The 16,300-nt window shown below is 43.7% G+C and overlaps 1 protein-coding gene across 1 annotated transcript in view; it reads right to left on the minus strand.

Moving 5' to 3' along the window:
• Window positions 1-16,300, minus strand: part of ODAD2 (outer dynein arm docking complex subunit 2) — a 142,695-nt gene that overhangs the window by 101,028 nt on the left and 25,367 nt on the right. Inside the window, exons 8-10 of the mRNA XM_044294472.1 lie at window positions 15,904-16,121; window positions 11,846-11,986; window positions 5,479-5,626 (exon numbers count right to left, since the gene is read on the minus strand). Of these exons, the coding sequence (XP_044150407.1) occupies window positions 5,479-5,626; window positions 11,846-11,986; window positions 15,904-16,121 (507 nt within the window). The remainder of the gene's footprint in view (window positions 1-5,478; window positions 5,627-11,845; window positions 11,987-15,903; window positions 16,122-16,300) is intronic.

Consider the following 16,300-nt stretch of genomic DNA (forward strand, 5'->3'; position numbering starts at 1 on the left):
CTAATAATCATAGGATTAATAAGTTCCTTTTCACTTTAAAGGGGTTGTCTACTTTTTATTTAGTGATGGCCAATCCTCAAGGTTAGGTCATTGCTAGCCGTTCAGCGGGTTCCTACATTCAGGACCCCCGCAGATCGGCTGTTCGGCATTAGAACCGACACCAGAAGCAGGCAGCTCAGTATACTTTGTAGTGGACCGAGCTGAGCTTCTCACTGCACCACTGCTGCTATTGACCTCAACAGGAATGAAAGAAGGTCCAAGTACATGAGGCACGATGTGGCTCTCTGTTCACATTGAGATTCTGCTGGCCATTCTGGTATTTTTGAAAGCAAGGTTAGCCCAGTCTGCAACGCTATTCTTACTGTCACAACCAGTACCCTGATGGAACCCGAACCCGGCAAAAGAGTTGTCCCATGAGTAAACGTTACATTACTCTATTAGATCACGCGAAAAAGAACACGTTGTCTATTGAATTTATTAAAAAAGGAACAGACTTTGCTTATAAACACCTGATATGGTGCCTCCTGGTGTACTTTTAATTCCCTTTCAATAAGTCACTTCTAGTATGCTGATTCTTTTTGGCTGCTCTGTACAATAGTGAGACTCACTGTGCGGTGTCTGGTGTCTTTGGTAGGGCTCAGCTACTGAGCATGTGTGACCACTGGCACAGGACACATGAGGTGGACATTCTGAGCGGGACTCTATAGAACACCACTATAATAAATAGAAATGATGTCTAGACACAGGAGCATGTTTCAATGATTCCAATAAAAAAATAGTTCTTGTTTTGTGTAATCCAACAAAGCAACGCAATATTTATTTGTGGAATGTCCTACGTATTAAGAAACTGCAAAATGACAGTATCACTGTTTCCTAATTACCGCGGTATTTTAGTGATGTCATAGAAGCGGTCGCGCTTAACAGCACTGATCGCTTCTAAAATAAACACGGTGTGTATGATGAAGTGCAGCCGTTAGTTAGCCAGCAGCCCAGGTCTCCATTGCAGACCCTCCCTCTCATGTGTTCCCGGGTGTCAGATGCAGTGTAGGGCACATGTGTGTAACCTGAGGTGAGGTACACTCGGTGCCATGCTGCTCTCCACTGTGCTGTACACCAACTCCCTGCGCTACATGGTCCCCACCACTGTCATGCTGAGCAGGGCACCCACATACCTGTTGGCATGGGGTTGCTGGAGGGTTCTGAGTGCAGTGCTGCCTGTTGGGGGGATGCAATGAGCGGCTCTACAACATCTACCAGAGCATGGTACTCTTCTTCCAGCACTACATGGGGGTACAGGTCAGGGCGCGCTGCGGGAGGTCACATGATGTGTGGGCTGGGGGGGGTGGGGGAGACTGTATGGGAGCATCAAAAAGACATGATACTATATGGGGGCAACAAGAAGACATTATACTGTATGGGGACAACAAGAAGACATTATACTGTATGAGGACAAGACATTATACTACTTGTAGCCCCATAATGTCTCCTTGTGGTCTCCATACAGTATAATGTCTGGGGACCCCTTACAGTATAATGTCTCCTTATGACCACATACAGTACAATGTCTCCTTGTTGCCCCCATACAGTATAATGTATCCTTGTTGCCCCCATACAGTATAATGTATCCTTGTGGTCCATATACAGTATGTCTCATTGTGGCCCCCTTACTATGGGATAAATGGGAATTTACTGTGATATATATAGTTATCGCAATAAATTTCTTGATATAGTTATCGTGGGAATATTTTTGATATCGCCCAACCCTAAGACGTCCCCTTTAAAGTCAGTGGCGTCCAACAATGTGAATTTGAATGTGGAAACCAGATCATAGCTTCCGTTATAACCGAGTTTTAACCCTTTCCCTACATTAGACAAACATTTATGTCATAATGCCTTAGAGGGTTATAGAGAGGGCTCAGGCTGTACATCTGACAAGTTACCTCAGAACCTGGACATTTTACCACTTAGATGCTGTGGTCAGTAGTGTTGGGCAGGGGCCCAACACAATGCAATGGCAGGGTGCCAAGCATTTGTCATGGCAGCCGGGTGCCTAATAATGACACTAGAGAAAACAAAAGTTTAAATAACATTTTTAAAAGTCCGAGTATTTTACCATTTACCATGTAAAAAAAAATCGAAATATAATTGCTTTGAGAGTTTCCGTAAAAGACTGAACTATCAAAATATTATGTTACATATGACGCACAGTGAATAAAAAAACAAGACACAATGCCAGAGGTGAAATTTTGTTCTCAAAAAATTTCATAAAACGTCAACATTTTTTTACGTTACCCAAAAAGGTACCAATAAAAACTACAGCTCACTCTGCAAAACAAACCCTCACACAGATGAAAACATAAAAAAGTTATGGGTGTCAGAATATGGTAACACAAAAGCAAGTTTTTTTTATTTAGTAAAAATAAAACATAAAAAGGCTATATACACTAAGCCAATTAAATAATTAAACAGTTATGGCTCTTGGAAGGCGAGAATGAAAAAAAGGAAAAAAAAATTGATGTGATGGGAGTGTAGCTGGCCAGCTAAGACCTGTCCTAGGTTGCTAATATAGCTTATATGTTTATACAGCTAAATCTCCCAATAACCTTAATACAGTTCCTATGTTTGTGTATTAAAGACAAAAGCGGAGTTATTTACAGTGACTTCATGTTTGGATATCATATAACTGTTATATATATTGTGTTCACAGAAGCATAAAAGATAATATGACTTTAAGATTCATTATATGGATGTGAGGTAAGCTCAATGACACAGCAGAAACAACAGAAAGCATACAGTTAAACTGTTGTTGCTGGGCAGAATGTCTAGACCAATCACAGCCAGCTTCACACACAGCAGGAGTTTTGACCTAATCACAGCCAGCCTCACACACTAAGGAGCTGCTAGAAATTATTATTCGCCAGAGAGAGGAGCTGAACAGACATTCACTCCACTAACAGCTGTGTTTTATGGAGGCAAGAGGCCAAAATAGGTATTTAATGTTCCTACTGTTAATATAGTGATTAGAACTGTATACTGAACCATTTATATGCGTGTTTACTTACAGTTCAACCAATTGCAAATACCATACAATTGCAAACTATAAAGTTCACAAAACAGATTCAAATTCCATATTGCAATCCAAATTGCATACACCCATACCAGATCATACTCAACCAATCTGCAAATAGTTACTGCTAACTGCATACTGCAAATTGCGACCAAATTCAGCAAGTAGAACTATTAGTTGGACCTCAGATATACCTCTCAGAGAGATCATAAAGTGCTTAAATAACTTCAAGTCAGAGTACAGATACTCAAGAGAGAAATATATCCAGCATTTTATGTTGAATGACAAGATTGAACAGTAGAACCACCGTCTTATGCATGCCGCCATTTTGTGATATCTTTTCAACAAGTGTTATGTACATGGACTATCTGCTACGGAGGTGGCAGTGTTATATATGAAGAAAAGTTGAAGTTAATAAAGAAGTTATTTCAAGCATTTGGTGTGCTCTTTAAACCTACTGTTTCATTAGAACGGCGCTAGAGGAATTACAGAGTAATAGACAGTCTGGTTAGACTAAAAGTCAGAGATATCAAAATTCTTCTAATGCCACAGCGCAAAAGGCACTTCGAGTTTGCATAATGGCTATGCTTTTAAGCTTCCCTAAAATCTTTTCAGCCATATTATTCCCTATTTCAGCTGCACGACTAGATGCATTTCACTCAAAAGCAGGGGGTACATCCCTTCTACGAAATCTGACAGCACTGTTACTGCTGTGACATCCTTTTCCTTACATCCCACAGCTCTGTAGCTCACAGAACAGATAAGAAGGAAGAGATCAGACTTAGAGAAAGGCAGGAGGCTCCTGTGAATTCAGAAGCAGTGTAGAAGCAGTTCTTTCATCAGGCTCAGGATCTCAGCTAGCTCTGACACGCCAGCCATCTTCTGAGTCTCTGTTACTAGGGACGGATCTTGCCTGATAACAGGCAGTGGACTGCAAATTAGCTGGAAGTGAGTCCCCTAGTGGTCATAACTTTAAAGCTATTTTTCAGGTGAATGAAGGCAGATTTTTTCAAATGAAGTGATTTAGAAATTTGCTAATTACACCATTCTCTATTAAATGAAGTGAAATAGTGGGAAAGTACAGTGACTCTTTAAGACTTATTTCTTACAGGCTAAAGGGCGCCCATTAAAGAGTCAATCACTTTAGTACCACTCCAATCTGACTAATAGAAGAGTACTCTTCTTTACTACATCCATATACCATAACAGTGCATATGCAAAAGAAATGTCTAAGACTATGTACCTACAGGGTAGATTTGCTGCACAAAAGATCCACAGCAAATCCACAATGAGATCTACATCTAAAATCCATACAATACTCATGCTAGTTCTCATGCAGATCTGACAGTGGATGTCAGCCTTTAATGGCAAGGGTGGATTCTGCAGCAAAATTTGGCAAATTTTGCCCAGTAGAATAGAGCATTTGAAAAACCACAGCGAGACCTACAATCAGTTTTGAAAAATCTACATTGCACTGTAGTTTTCGTCAAGTTTGGGTAAATCCATGTGGTAGAAATACATGTCAGAAAACTGTTGCCGAATCCACCCAAGGATAAGCCCTGCATGTGGCTAATATGCATCTGAACGTACCAATAGTTTTATTCCACGCCATGGATTTTAAAACCATTTTGAAAAAATCTGTGCCATATGAATGAATGGATAGAAAACCACGTGAGGCTAATGTTGTCCCATCTTGGACATTGGGGGCATATTGCTAGGATATGCCCCCAATGTCTGAGTGGTGCAGGTCCCACCTCTTTGTGAGAACAGAGCCCGCAAAGTGACGGAGGGAGCAACGCACATGCGCAGCCGCTCTCTATTCATTTCTATAGGAGTGCCGAAAATAGTTGCCTATTTCCGTTAGCCCCATAGAAGTGAATGGAGCAGTGGCAGCACTTGCGCGGTGCAGTTCCCATTCATTTCTACTGGACTTCTGAAAATAGCCGAGCACGCCAGTCGGCTTTTTTCAGCACTCCTATAGAAATGAATAGAGGAGGCTGAATGGAAAAGCATCCGCTCAGAATGCATCAGTTTGCCTCCGTTCAGTCTCCACTCCGCTCTGGAGGCAAACACCAAAACGCTGCATGCAGTGTTTTTCTGTCCGCGATGTAGTGCGGAGCAAGACGTATCCGTTCTGACACACAATATTAGTCAATGGGGACGGATCAGTTTTCTCTGACACAATAGAAAATGGATCCGTCACCCATTGACTTTAAATGGTGTTCATGACGGATCCGTCATGGCTATAGAAGACATAATACAACCGGATCCGTTCATGACGGATGCATGCGGTTGTATTATGGTAGTGTTTTTGCAGATCCACGACAGATCCGCAAAATACGCTAATGTGAAAGTAGCCTTAGATGGTGTTGGCACACAAAAAATATTTCCTTGATTATTATTTACCGTACCTTTAAAAATTTGACCAATTTCTGGATTTGCCAATACTCTGAGGGTAGGTCAGTGTTCCCCTCCTGACGTCGCTCAGGCTGCTCCTCGTCTTCTTCACTCTCAGTAGAACTTTCACTAAATTCTTCAGATTTTGCTCCAGGAGTTTTACTATTGGTAAAAGGGATAAAAACAGCCTGTATTTAAAGGGGTTGTCCGGGATTAGGGACCATTGTTTAATAGCGTTGCACATACACACACTTTACATACACCCATGTCCTACCTTTTCAGCATGTTTCTAAGTACCCTTTTTACCAAAAACCTTTATGGCAGGAAGTAACTGATTTCTTTCAGTCAGTGACGTACCGGGTTCCTTGCAGAGGAGGAAAGCTTCCTCTTCCGCTGCTTCGGGAGCCCGGTGACGTCACCGACAGCCTAATTAATTATTCAAAAGTCTAGGAGGGGCAGTAACTCTCCTGGCCAAGATTGCGCTAAGCTCCGCCCCTCCAGTCCGGTGACGTCAAAGTGAAATAAAGTGCCTCCCCTAAAATGCTCCACTCCTTTCTGCCCCCATTGTCCCATATATAACAAATGCTGATGGCAGCGGCTCAGGAACGGAGCCGCTGTCATCAGCAGAGAGCGTTAGCTGTAACTGTAACAGCTAACACTCTGTAACAGGTGCGCGGCATCCAGATCCATGTGGTTGAGAAGGAGGGAGCTCCCTCTCTCTACCATCGCGCCCCTGCTGCTGCGATTGCAGCGGCCGATCGTTGCCATGGCAACCGGACGCCTAACAAAGGCGGAATCAAATAGCCGACACCCGACCTCTGTGACAGGGAGCTGCGATCAGCGACAGTTAACCCCTCAGGTACCGCACCTGAAGGGTTAACTCAACTGCAGCTGATCGCAGGTCGCTGTCACAGAGGTCGGGTGCCGGCTATTTGATTCTGGCACCTGCCTCCTGTATTTGTATTACAGGTCAGTTTTCTTCATTGGTGGCATTTTGGTCGCCATCTGGAGCCCTGACTAAGGCTAATCAGACATCAGCAGTTTAAAAAAAAAAAAAATTGATCCCGGACAACCCCTTTAAGAAGAACGTGACTAATATAAGACGTAGCTGAAGAGATTCTGCTTGATCTTGCGACATTCTCGCTGCTGACTTTCACGTGTTTGACAGGGAATTAATGAGAAGTCATGTACTGTTGTATCAGTGCACTTGACGAGACATAAGGATTTAGGGGGTAAAAGTCAAGTTATTTGTCTGGTGTCAAGATAATAACCATATTCTTAAAAATGGGAAAGGCCCACGCGTTCTCTTAAAGCACAGACAGATGTAGCTGTCAAAAACGTATCTATTACGAGTTCTTCACATGAACGTCAAGACAGTTAACCTTTAGTAAGTGTTACAGGCATGGTGCCCTATAATTCGAAGCAAAAAAAACCTGCCCTGAGCAGAAACAGCACATACAATAGACACTGGTTTGTGGAATCGTACACGTGTGGAACAGACTGGGCATAGATAACGTGTATGAGATTTAGGGAAAACTTCCCTCGTTCTTCCCTTCCTTCCGCCCAGCGGCACACATGTCCATAGGCTCTGACTGGTATTGCAGCTGAGCACCACTCAAGTGAATTGGGCTGAGGTACAATACCACAAACAACCCTTGGGCAAGTGCGGTGCTACATCAAGAGCCCGTCACTTGCCGTTCTTTCTGATCTCAGACAACAATCCCTTAAAGGGGCTATAGAGACGTCAATCTTAATCCCATCCTTGTTTAATCAGACGCAGCTCTATACTTAGCGGCTACTGCCCAGTTCCATTCACTTGAATTGGACAGAGCTATAGTGAGCTGCAATACCAAGCACATCCACTATGTTATACTGGCGGCCTGAGTACACTGCTCCACTCATTTTTGCGTCTCTGTCTGATGTGAAGAGCAAAGTTCTTTGTATCTCACCTGTTTCAGCACTGCGGGAGTTAACCTTCTCCTGTAGGGCTGGGCGATATGGCCTAAAATCTATATCGCAATATAATTTGAAGCATGTGCCATAGAACGATCGCGATATATTATTTTCTATATTTTGGGTGAGGTTAAACTTTTTTTTTTACTTTCTTCTTACTATTAGCCCCCTTAGGGGCTATTATTCACCCTAATAGAGCTGTATTAGGATGAATAGGACTTTACACTGTCCCTACTGCCCTGTGCATAGTACACACAGCAGCAGGGAGATTACCAGGGCAGCCAGGTCTTCAGTAGCGTCCTGGCTGCCATGGTAACCAATCAGAGGCCCAGGATCCGATCAGAATCTGCCACTGCCACTGAGGAGGGGGAGACCCTGGGGCTACTGCAACCAATGATTTAACATTGGAGGGGAGGGGGAGCACTGCAGAGGGGGGAGGGTACCGCAATTTATACTGAGAAGAGGGGGAGTGGAAGGGAGGGACTGTGGCCACTGCGCCACCAATGAATATAGTTAATGCTTGAATACAAACATAGGCTGCAGGTGCCGGCCATATCCCATACCCGGCCTCTATGACTGCGCGTTGCAATCAGCCGCAATTAACCCCTCAGGACCTGAGTGGTTAATTGCGGCGGATCGCAGTGCGCAGTCATAGAGGCTGGGTGCTGGGTATAGGATATGGCCGGCACCTGCAGGCTACGTTTGTATTCAAGCATTAACTATATTAATTAGTGGTGCGGTGGCCACAGTCCCTCCCCTCCTGCTCCTTTCTGTCCTCATTGGTTGCCAGCGACAGCCGCACACATTGGGGAGGGAGGGACTCCTCCTTCTACACTGTGCCGGCTCAGAATAACATGGTGCACTCCGAGAGCGGGGCGTGCCATGTTCTATCGCGGTAGGGCCATATAGACGAAATCTCTATCGGCCAAATTTATATCATTAATATCGTATATCGTCTATATTGCCCACTCCTATTCTCCTGCTCTGGGAGCTGCTGCATGGCTGTCTCTCCAATCGCTAGTCACCTGCTCCTGTATATCCCTGGCTGGTACCTGTAGCCCTTGCTTGATCAACCAGGTTTAGGTCTGCTTTCTGCCAGACCTTACTTAAAGAGCTCTAATTCTGTACCTGCTCTGTACCGACTTCTGGACTGTATTATGGATCTGCACAAACTCTGTCCAGTCAAGACCACAGTCTGTTTCCTCCCTCTACGAGAATGGCCTGCTTCCTTGTGCCTCGCTTTGGTGTCTCTGATCCCTGTGGGTTAGCAGCTCCTGGTGGTTGGCACAGTGGTTCCACATCCACAACCATAACACACTACTAAATGTATGTAGCTGTGCCTGGTAAACAATGAATGGGACATGGTCGATGCAGGCAGGTAATCACTGGGGGTGCCAAGAGACAGACCTGTCACCGATCTAATATCAATGGCCTATCCTACAGATAGGCTATCAGTTTGGTAGTCCTGGATAGCCCCATTAATGTTCCAGGAATACAGCTGCTGAGGTCGAGGGAGGGCTGAATTTAGAGAAGCATTATGGATCCGGGAAAATATTAGAGACTAGTCTAATACTGCTTGTAAGATACCCTGCAATTTATCAACCCATTCACTGCATATGTGACTAAAACTAATATAGTGGTAGAAAAAATAGCAACTGTGTTTATTATGGTATTTATGCCACTATTGTGACATAAAGTACCTAAATTTTGCGATCTTGCACCAAAATTTGAAATGTTTGTTCCTTCTCGCCATTTGTCAGAAGTAGCAAGACAAGGGGGCATGGTAAGGGCACCGCCAGCAGGCCTGGCACATTTATCTGCAGTCACACCAGTTCTCTGGCATGAATTAAGACATCTATAGCACCTAGAAGGCTTGAGAAAGACTCTTAGGAGTCAAAACGTCGCACGGTTGGTGAATAAAACTCGGCATATTATCAAGACATTGAGTGCTGCGGTCTTCTCTCCATCTTAGCAGCTAGAAGGCTGCCATAGATTTTAGTCTGTCTCACGGCCAGCCCCTCTGCATAAATTTGTCGCAACCTCCGGCTGCGCAGGAGGAATCAACACTGGTCTTGATAAATGTCTCCCTGTGTTTTTAGTGCCTTTTTTCTGAAGCAAATAATATGGCTACATGAACAATTATTTCCATAGTGGGGTTCTGACATCTCTGAGCTTTTAAAGGTGAAATTAGATAGAAAAATAATTACGGGAATACCTAGTGAGGGAGGTGCATCATCCTGGACGGGACATCTGTTTTTTATTACTTCTCAACAAGAGTGAATCTTTGTTCAAAATAAAGAAAAAATAAGCTCCAGGTTTTCTCCTTTTCTATCTTTTCCATCTTTAAAATTCCAAATTTACATTAGAGGGAATGAGAGTACGCTTGTAGAAATTAAACAAATCACCGACTGTCGCTCATTATCTGTTCAATTTATTAACATCTGCTTTTGCTTCACATCAATCAAAGATAATCTTTCAGCAATGATCATACAATTTTTTGTCTAGTCCTGAGTGCGAGACATATTACAGTTCATTAGGACAAGTAAAAGTCAGTCTTGGTGTCCAACGCCTATGAAATATCACATCCAGATGGCCGATTCGAAGTTTGTTGTAAATCGGAATAGTTTTTAGAGGTAAACAGTAAAAACTAAGTTATCTGGCCAACATCTGACAGTACAAGAACAGTAACTGAGAAGAATGAATGAAGTCCAAGTGAAAGAATCTAATGGCATAACCCTCTATTGTTCCAAAAATGGACAGGTACGGGAGGAACTAAGCTGTTGTCATGTCCATGGCTCCATACAAACACAGCCACGTTTACCTTAAAGGGGGTTTCCACAGCTTGTTAGAAGTGCGCCTTGAAAACAAGCTGATCAGAAAGTGTCTCCTTGCTAGTATACTGATCAGCTATAACATGTGGGGGAATTTGACAGTAAGGGCTCATGTACACGAACGTATTTTGTTTCTGTGTCCATTCCGCTTTTTTTGTGGCCTGTATGCGGAAACATTCACTTCAATGGAAATGACTCCTTGTGCATTCCGTTTTCAAAAAAAATATAACATGTCCAATTACTGTCTGCATTACAGACAAGGATAGGACTGTTCTATTAGGGGTCAGCTGTTCCATTCCGCAAAATACGGAATGCACGTGGACGTCATCTGTATTTTTTGCGGATCCGTGTTTTGAGGACCACAAAAGACATATGGTCGTGTGCATGAACCCTAAGGCAGAGATTTATCAAGCCCTTTGCACCAGAATAGTGTTGCCTAAAAAGTTGAAATTTTTGGGCAAGCCCTGTTTTGTGCAAGAATTTGTAACAGTTTACCCTTTAAGTCATGTTTGGCACTTTTGTAAAAAAAAGCTTGGGTGCGAGGTGGCAGGGTCAACGTGGTCTGAGACATTTAAGGTCACTGATGTCAGTTTTCTGGCATAAGTCATATCGGAGATTTCAGACTATGCTGCACAGAACTGAAAGATGTGCGGAAATTATTAAGAGGTACGCGCCATACTAGATCAAGACAGCAGTCTTTATACATTCCCCCTTAAAGGAATTGTCCAGCCTTTTTAAGTGATGGCCTCAGGATAGGCCATGACTAACTGATCAGTAGGAGTCTGGCAACCTCTACCCCTGCTGATCAGCTGTTTGGTGTAGCTCCCTTGCCAGAAATTGGCCCAAGAGCTACAGAAAGCCGTCAACATTGTAGTGGACAGCCCTTGTCTCTGCGGCGCTGCTCCCATTGACTTCAAAGGGAGCAGCGCTTTAGTAGGGAGCTCCCTCCACTACAATGTTGACAGTTCTCCATAGCTCCGACTACCAGTGACGGTAAGGCTGGACAAACCCCCTTAAGTGTTCCATTTTGCTACAGCTCCGCCACAGGTGAAGTGGAGCATCAAATGGAGCCCCATCAAATCAATGGGTTATCTGTGTGTCCAGGACAGGTCCTCCAGAGCAATAGATGGTCTTAGTAACCACTCTAGCCAAGAGATAGGGATCCTGAGCAGAGGACCCCTTTTATTAACTGAGAATCCTTTATTGAGGCTACATGCACACGACCGTGCCGTTTTTTGCTGTCCGCAAACCGCGGATTCGCAAAAAACGGAACCCGCCCGCGTGCCTTCGGCAATTTGCGGAACGGAACGGGCGGCCATTGATATAACTGCCTATCCTTGTCCGTTTTGCGGACAAGAATAGGACATGTTATTTTTTTTTGCGGGGCCGCGGAACTGAGCAACGGATGCGGACAGCACACGGAGTGCTGTCAGCATCTTTTGCGGCCCCATTGAAGTGAATGGGTCCGCATCCGAACCGCCAAAACGACGGCTCGGATGCGGACCCAAACAACGGCCGTGTGCATGAGGCCTAAGGTGTATAAAATGTTTTGGTTTTTAAACCCCTTTACTAAGAAGTAAATGACAAAAATTCCTACCTTTTCAAGGCAGATGGCCTTCTGTGCCCAGGGGTGACAGTGAAGGACCTTTTCTTACTTTCTGAGCTTGTTGGTTTAACAGTTTTCGACTCTTTGGATGAATCCCTCTTGTCTGCAGTCCTCTCGCCTATAATTGTGGTTCTGGAAAAAGAAATGAACCATTCAGACGCTGGCAAAAAGTTATTCTCATTTTCAATTTTAATTTCTTCACATTTTCCTTCCCATTTGCAGTTACTGGATTTGCAACTCACAGCGTTTTATCATTACATGTCATGTTGTAAATGGTTTATATGATGGGAGCGGCCATCTCGAGGCAAAGGCTCCCTTAAAATGAAATGTCTTCATAGGAATATTGCTAAGAGGGGGACAGGAGGGCACAAAAGCTGACTTACCGACTCCTCTTATGTAGACAAGAGCTATCAGTACGTATTGTATCGAAGTGTTATTACGTGTTATTTCCATATAGCTAGAACACTTTTCTATAGCTGCTAAATTTGAAAAGAAGAATATGTCGAACGTGTTAAGAGTTGCCAAGGGCAAGGAGCGTTCGCTGCTGCTGTCCCTCCTGGGTTTTGCAGATATCACAGACATTATGGCTGCACACTGGGTTCAGGGCTGTGAAACCAATTATTGCATGTAATTGGCCTATTAGCAAAGGCGAAAAAAAACAGATTCGATAGCAAAGAGTGGAAAGAATCTGTGCAGGAGGCCACTGGCTTTGAAATGCTATGGCTAAGCTTCTATTATCCAAATCTATAAACATGCAGCTGCTCTTATAGTAGTTTGCCTTGCTTTGATGCGTAGCAGGAGGCACAGCGGCCCATGGTCTATACGTGGTATACTTTCTTCTCACTCTATTGAAAAGCATAGTTAACTCTATTTTTTTTTATTAGGGTCTCATGCAAATATACATGTATACGTCTCAATATGTTTGTTTTTTTCTAGAATAAGGATACCGTAAATGAGCAGTATATGGAACCGAATTAGATGTGTGCGTTATTTTCTCCGTGTATTTGCTGAACATTTCTAGGGACACTCTGGTGCTAGAAGAACTGGACAGTCGCAGCAAGCTGCTCTTTTCTACTACCAAGTAAAGAAAGTGGAAGCCTGATGGAAAAATAAATGACCCATAATTAGTGTTGAGCTAATCGAAGTCCATTTTAGGGAAAATTTCATTCGCCACGAAGCCGAATCTCCTCATGCTTCATGGTAACGAAATAAATTTTTTCCTAAAATGGCATAAAAAAATTAAAAATTCATACTCGCCTCATCCATTTCTGCGTGAAGAGTCCGCCGCGACCATCTTGATTTAAGGTCCTGCACAAAATCTAGTGCGTGGTGACGTAGTATGACATCACCACGCCGGCCAGCGTGATGACATCCTCACACCGCTCGAGATTTTGTGCTGGATCTTCAATCAAGATTGCCGCGGCGGACTCTTTGCGATCAAATGGATAAGGTATTTTTAATATTCAGCCCTCAATGGGTGGGGGGCAAGGATCATTACAGACAATGCTGTTCCAAGAATCTAAAAGTAATAAAAAGGGAAATACCATATTTTTCACTTTTTAAGACGCACCCCCCCCCCCCTCAAAGTAGGGGAAAAATGACCATGCATCTTATAAAGCGAATACTAGTGAACGCTTCCATTATGAAAGCGCTCCCTAGTATGCATTAATGGGCCGGGAGGGGGGAAGAAGAGCTTCAAGCGCTTCCGATACTCACCCTCCCTGGTCTTCTTGCTGGGGCCTGTGCTGCACTGTCCTGACCCCGTAACAGCATCAGGACGTAGTGCGCGCACTATCGCTTGATGCTGCACGCAGTCAGGTGACAGTGCAGCGCGGGCCAGAGAAGACAGGGGAGCGCGACTTCTAAAGAGACCGCCGGACCTGTAGGGGAGCCGCGGCGCAGGAGAGGTAAGAGAAGTTGTTTTTTTTTAGTCTGGGGGAAGTCTGAAAGAAAAGGTCTGATCTGAGGTCTGAAAAAAAAAGGGTTGTTCTGAGGTCTGATGGGGTCTGACATGGAGGGCTGATGTGATGTCCTGATACTTATGGGGGTCTGATCTGAGGATCTGATATAAGGTCTCATGAAAAATATATTTTTTCTTATTTTCCTTCTCTAAAATCTGGGGTGCGTCTTATCATCGGATGCATAGAAATATAGATTAGGCTTATAAATGCAAACCCAGAATGCAGTGCTATGACTATTGTACAATGGATACCAGACTACACTAATTTGCAGTCCATTGGGTTCCCTTGTGGTGTCAGTCGTTTTGATGGGCAGAATACTGCTGCATGCTGTGCTATTCTCTCTGCCAAAGTAGGGTGAAATCTGCAACGGAGCCTTTGATGTTGACATACCCTTATGACAGAACGAAGAAAAGAGGAGAAGGGAGAACAGAAAAAAGGAGAAGCATCTTAGTACTGTAACTGTTCATTATTAAATGCTCGCTTTAACATGTCATCAATGCTGAGATTTGTTTTAAAGTAGCATTTAAAGGAGTCTGTCAGAGGGTTGGACAGTTTGAGCCTGCAAAACAGTAGTGTCGGGGTTGGGGCAAGGTGGGTACTAATACCTTTATGGCTGCTTATTTTTTTTCAGAAGGGCTAAGAAATTCAGTTTTATTTTGCCAGGCCCCACTCCTGTAAGAAGCAGTCCCACATTGTGAAGTGGTCCGAGCTGCGTCACAACCCATCCCGCTCTGCTCGGAGTGACAGCTGTAGTGGTCTCTTGGTTGGAGGCTACAGCTGTCACAGTGGAGGGACGGGGTAGTGATCTGCTCACTAGACAGCCCCACTTCACAGAGCGGGACCTCCAGGAACGGCGCCCAACAAAATGAAACTTCAATTTCTCAGTCTTGCTGATATTAAAATGTGCCAGAAAGGTATTATTCCCCATCTCACCTCGACTCCTTAAGTAGCTCTTTCAGAACTTCTTTCAGAAGTCCCTTTAAACATTTTGTATTGCCCATCACTGGAAACTGTCCACTGCTCTGGGGCTAGACGGCTCCGTACGGCTCTGTATAGGCTGTGTGCCACTTGTATTATGGGTTACTATCCCCTGGAATCAGTAACTTTCACTGGAACATGATTTCCGTATGAATCTGGGAGCAATAACCTCCTGGTTCTGTATGAAATCGGAGGCATAGTAAGGCCCTATAGGCTGTGGCGGACCCTTTCTTACAGTTCCAAACAACAAGTTGGGCCACATGTATACAAGGCAGCGATGGCAAACCTTTTACAGACTGAGTGCCCAAACTGCAACCTTACAACCCACTTATTTATCGCGAAGTGCCAACAAGGCAATTTACCCTGAAAACTACAGTCCGATATAGTGTATCTTCCATGTACTTTAGTATTTAGCTATAATCGCTGCCTGCACTCAATGCGCTGCCTGTGCCGTCCATAGTGCGCCCTGTGCTGATAAATGGCAGGAAAAGTCTAAGGCATATTGGTACGCCATAGACTTTTTCCAGGGGGCGGGTGCCCACAGAGAGGGCTCTGAGTGCCGCCTCTGGCACCCGTGCCATAGGTTCGCCACCACTGGCCTCAGTGATAAGATAGCATAACCAGTATACCTCTAATACTAGGTCTACAAGATTTCTGGTTACAATTTAAGAATTCTAGTCAAATGGAAACTATGTCCACATGGCACATCATTTGCAAGGCAATTCAAGCTTACTGCCCGCCATACTAAGGTGGTTGCACAGAAGTACCTAAAATGTACATAATTATACAGCAATAAAATAGCTGACTACAGCCGGGCATTGTGCTCTGCTGCAGCCCTTCTTAATTTCTCATCTTTATTAGATTAGAAAATTATAATGTCCATGTAAATCAAGACAGAATTTAATAACATTTTATGTCTGTCATCCTCTACTACTTGCACTACGAAGACTCGCAATCTCCAATTTTACTGAGGTTTCCAGAGAAATTTTCCATCTACAATATCACCACCACTAACTAAAATAATTTGGCCTCCGTGTATGTATCTGGTTCATTTAAAATGTCCATAAACTACAGGAATTGCAAGGTATTAGAATTGAAAAGACAACATACTCCTGGTGACCATTAAGGGTTAGGTTCTTCCATTTCAGAGACGGCTCTAATTTTGCCTCGTTAGTCTTGCTTTTTACAAGTGGATTCCTTGTCTTCTCCTGTGCCTTCTTTTCTGGATACTCATTAGACCAATGGTTTTGGCTTGGTTCCTGCGCTTCAACGACGTCCACATGTTGAACAGTTTGAGCCACTGGTGGGTCTTCGAAATATATAAAATCCTATGAATAGACAATACGGTTTTACGAATCGTGGAGTTTTTCTGACGGTCAAATAGGCTGTAAACAAACCTAGTAAAATTAGTGAAGAAAATGCAATGTACTTGGAAAATATAGTAATAGATGCACTGAAGCAAAACTGAAGAGAAAACAAGTCACGCTCCACGTGTATTTATCTTTTG

The sequence above is a fragment of the Bufo gargarizans genome, chromosome 5, assembly GCF_014858855.1.
Source record: "Bufo gargarizans isolate SCDJY-AF-19 chromosome 5, ASM1485885v1, whole genome shotgun sequence".
Lineage (NCBI taxonomy): Eukaryota > Metazoa > Chordata > Amphibia > Anura > Bufonidae > Bufo > Bufo gargarizans.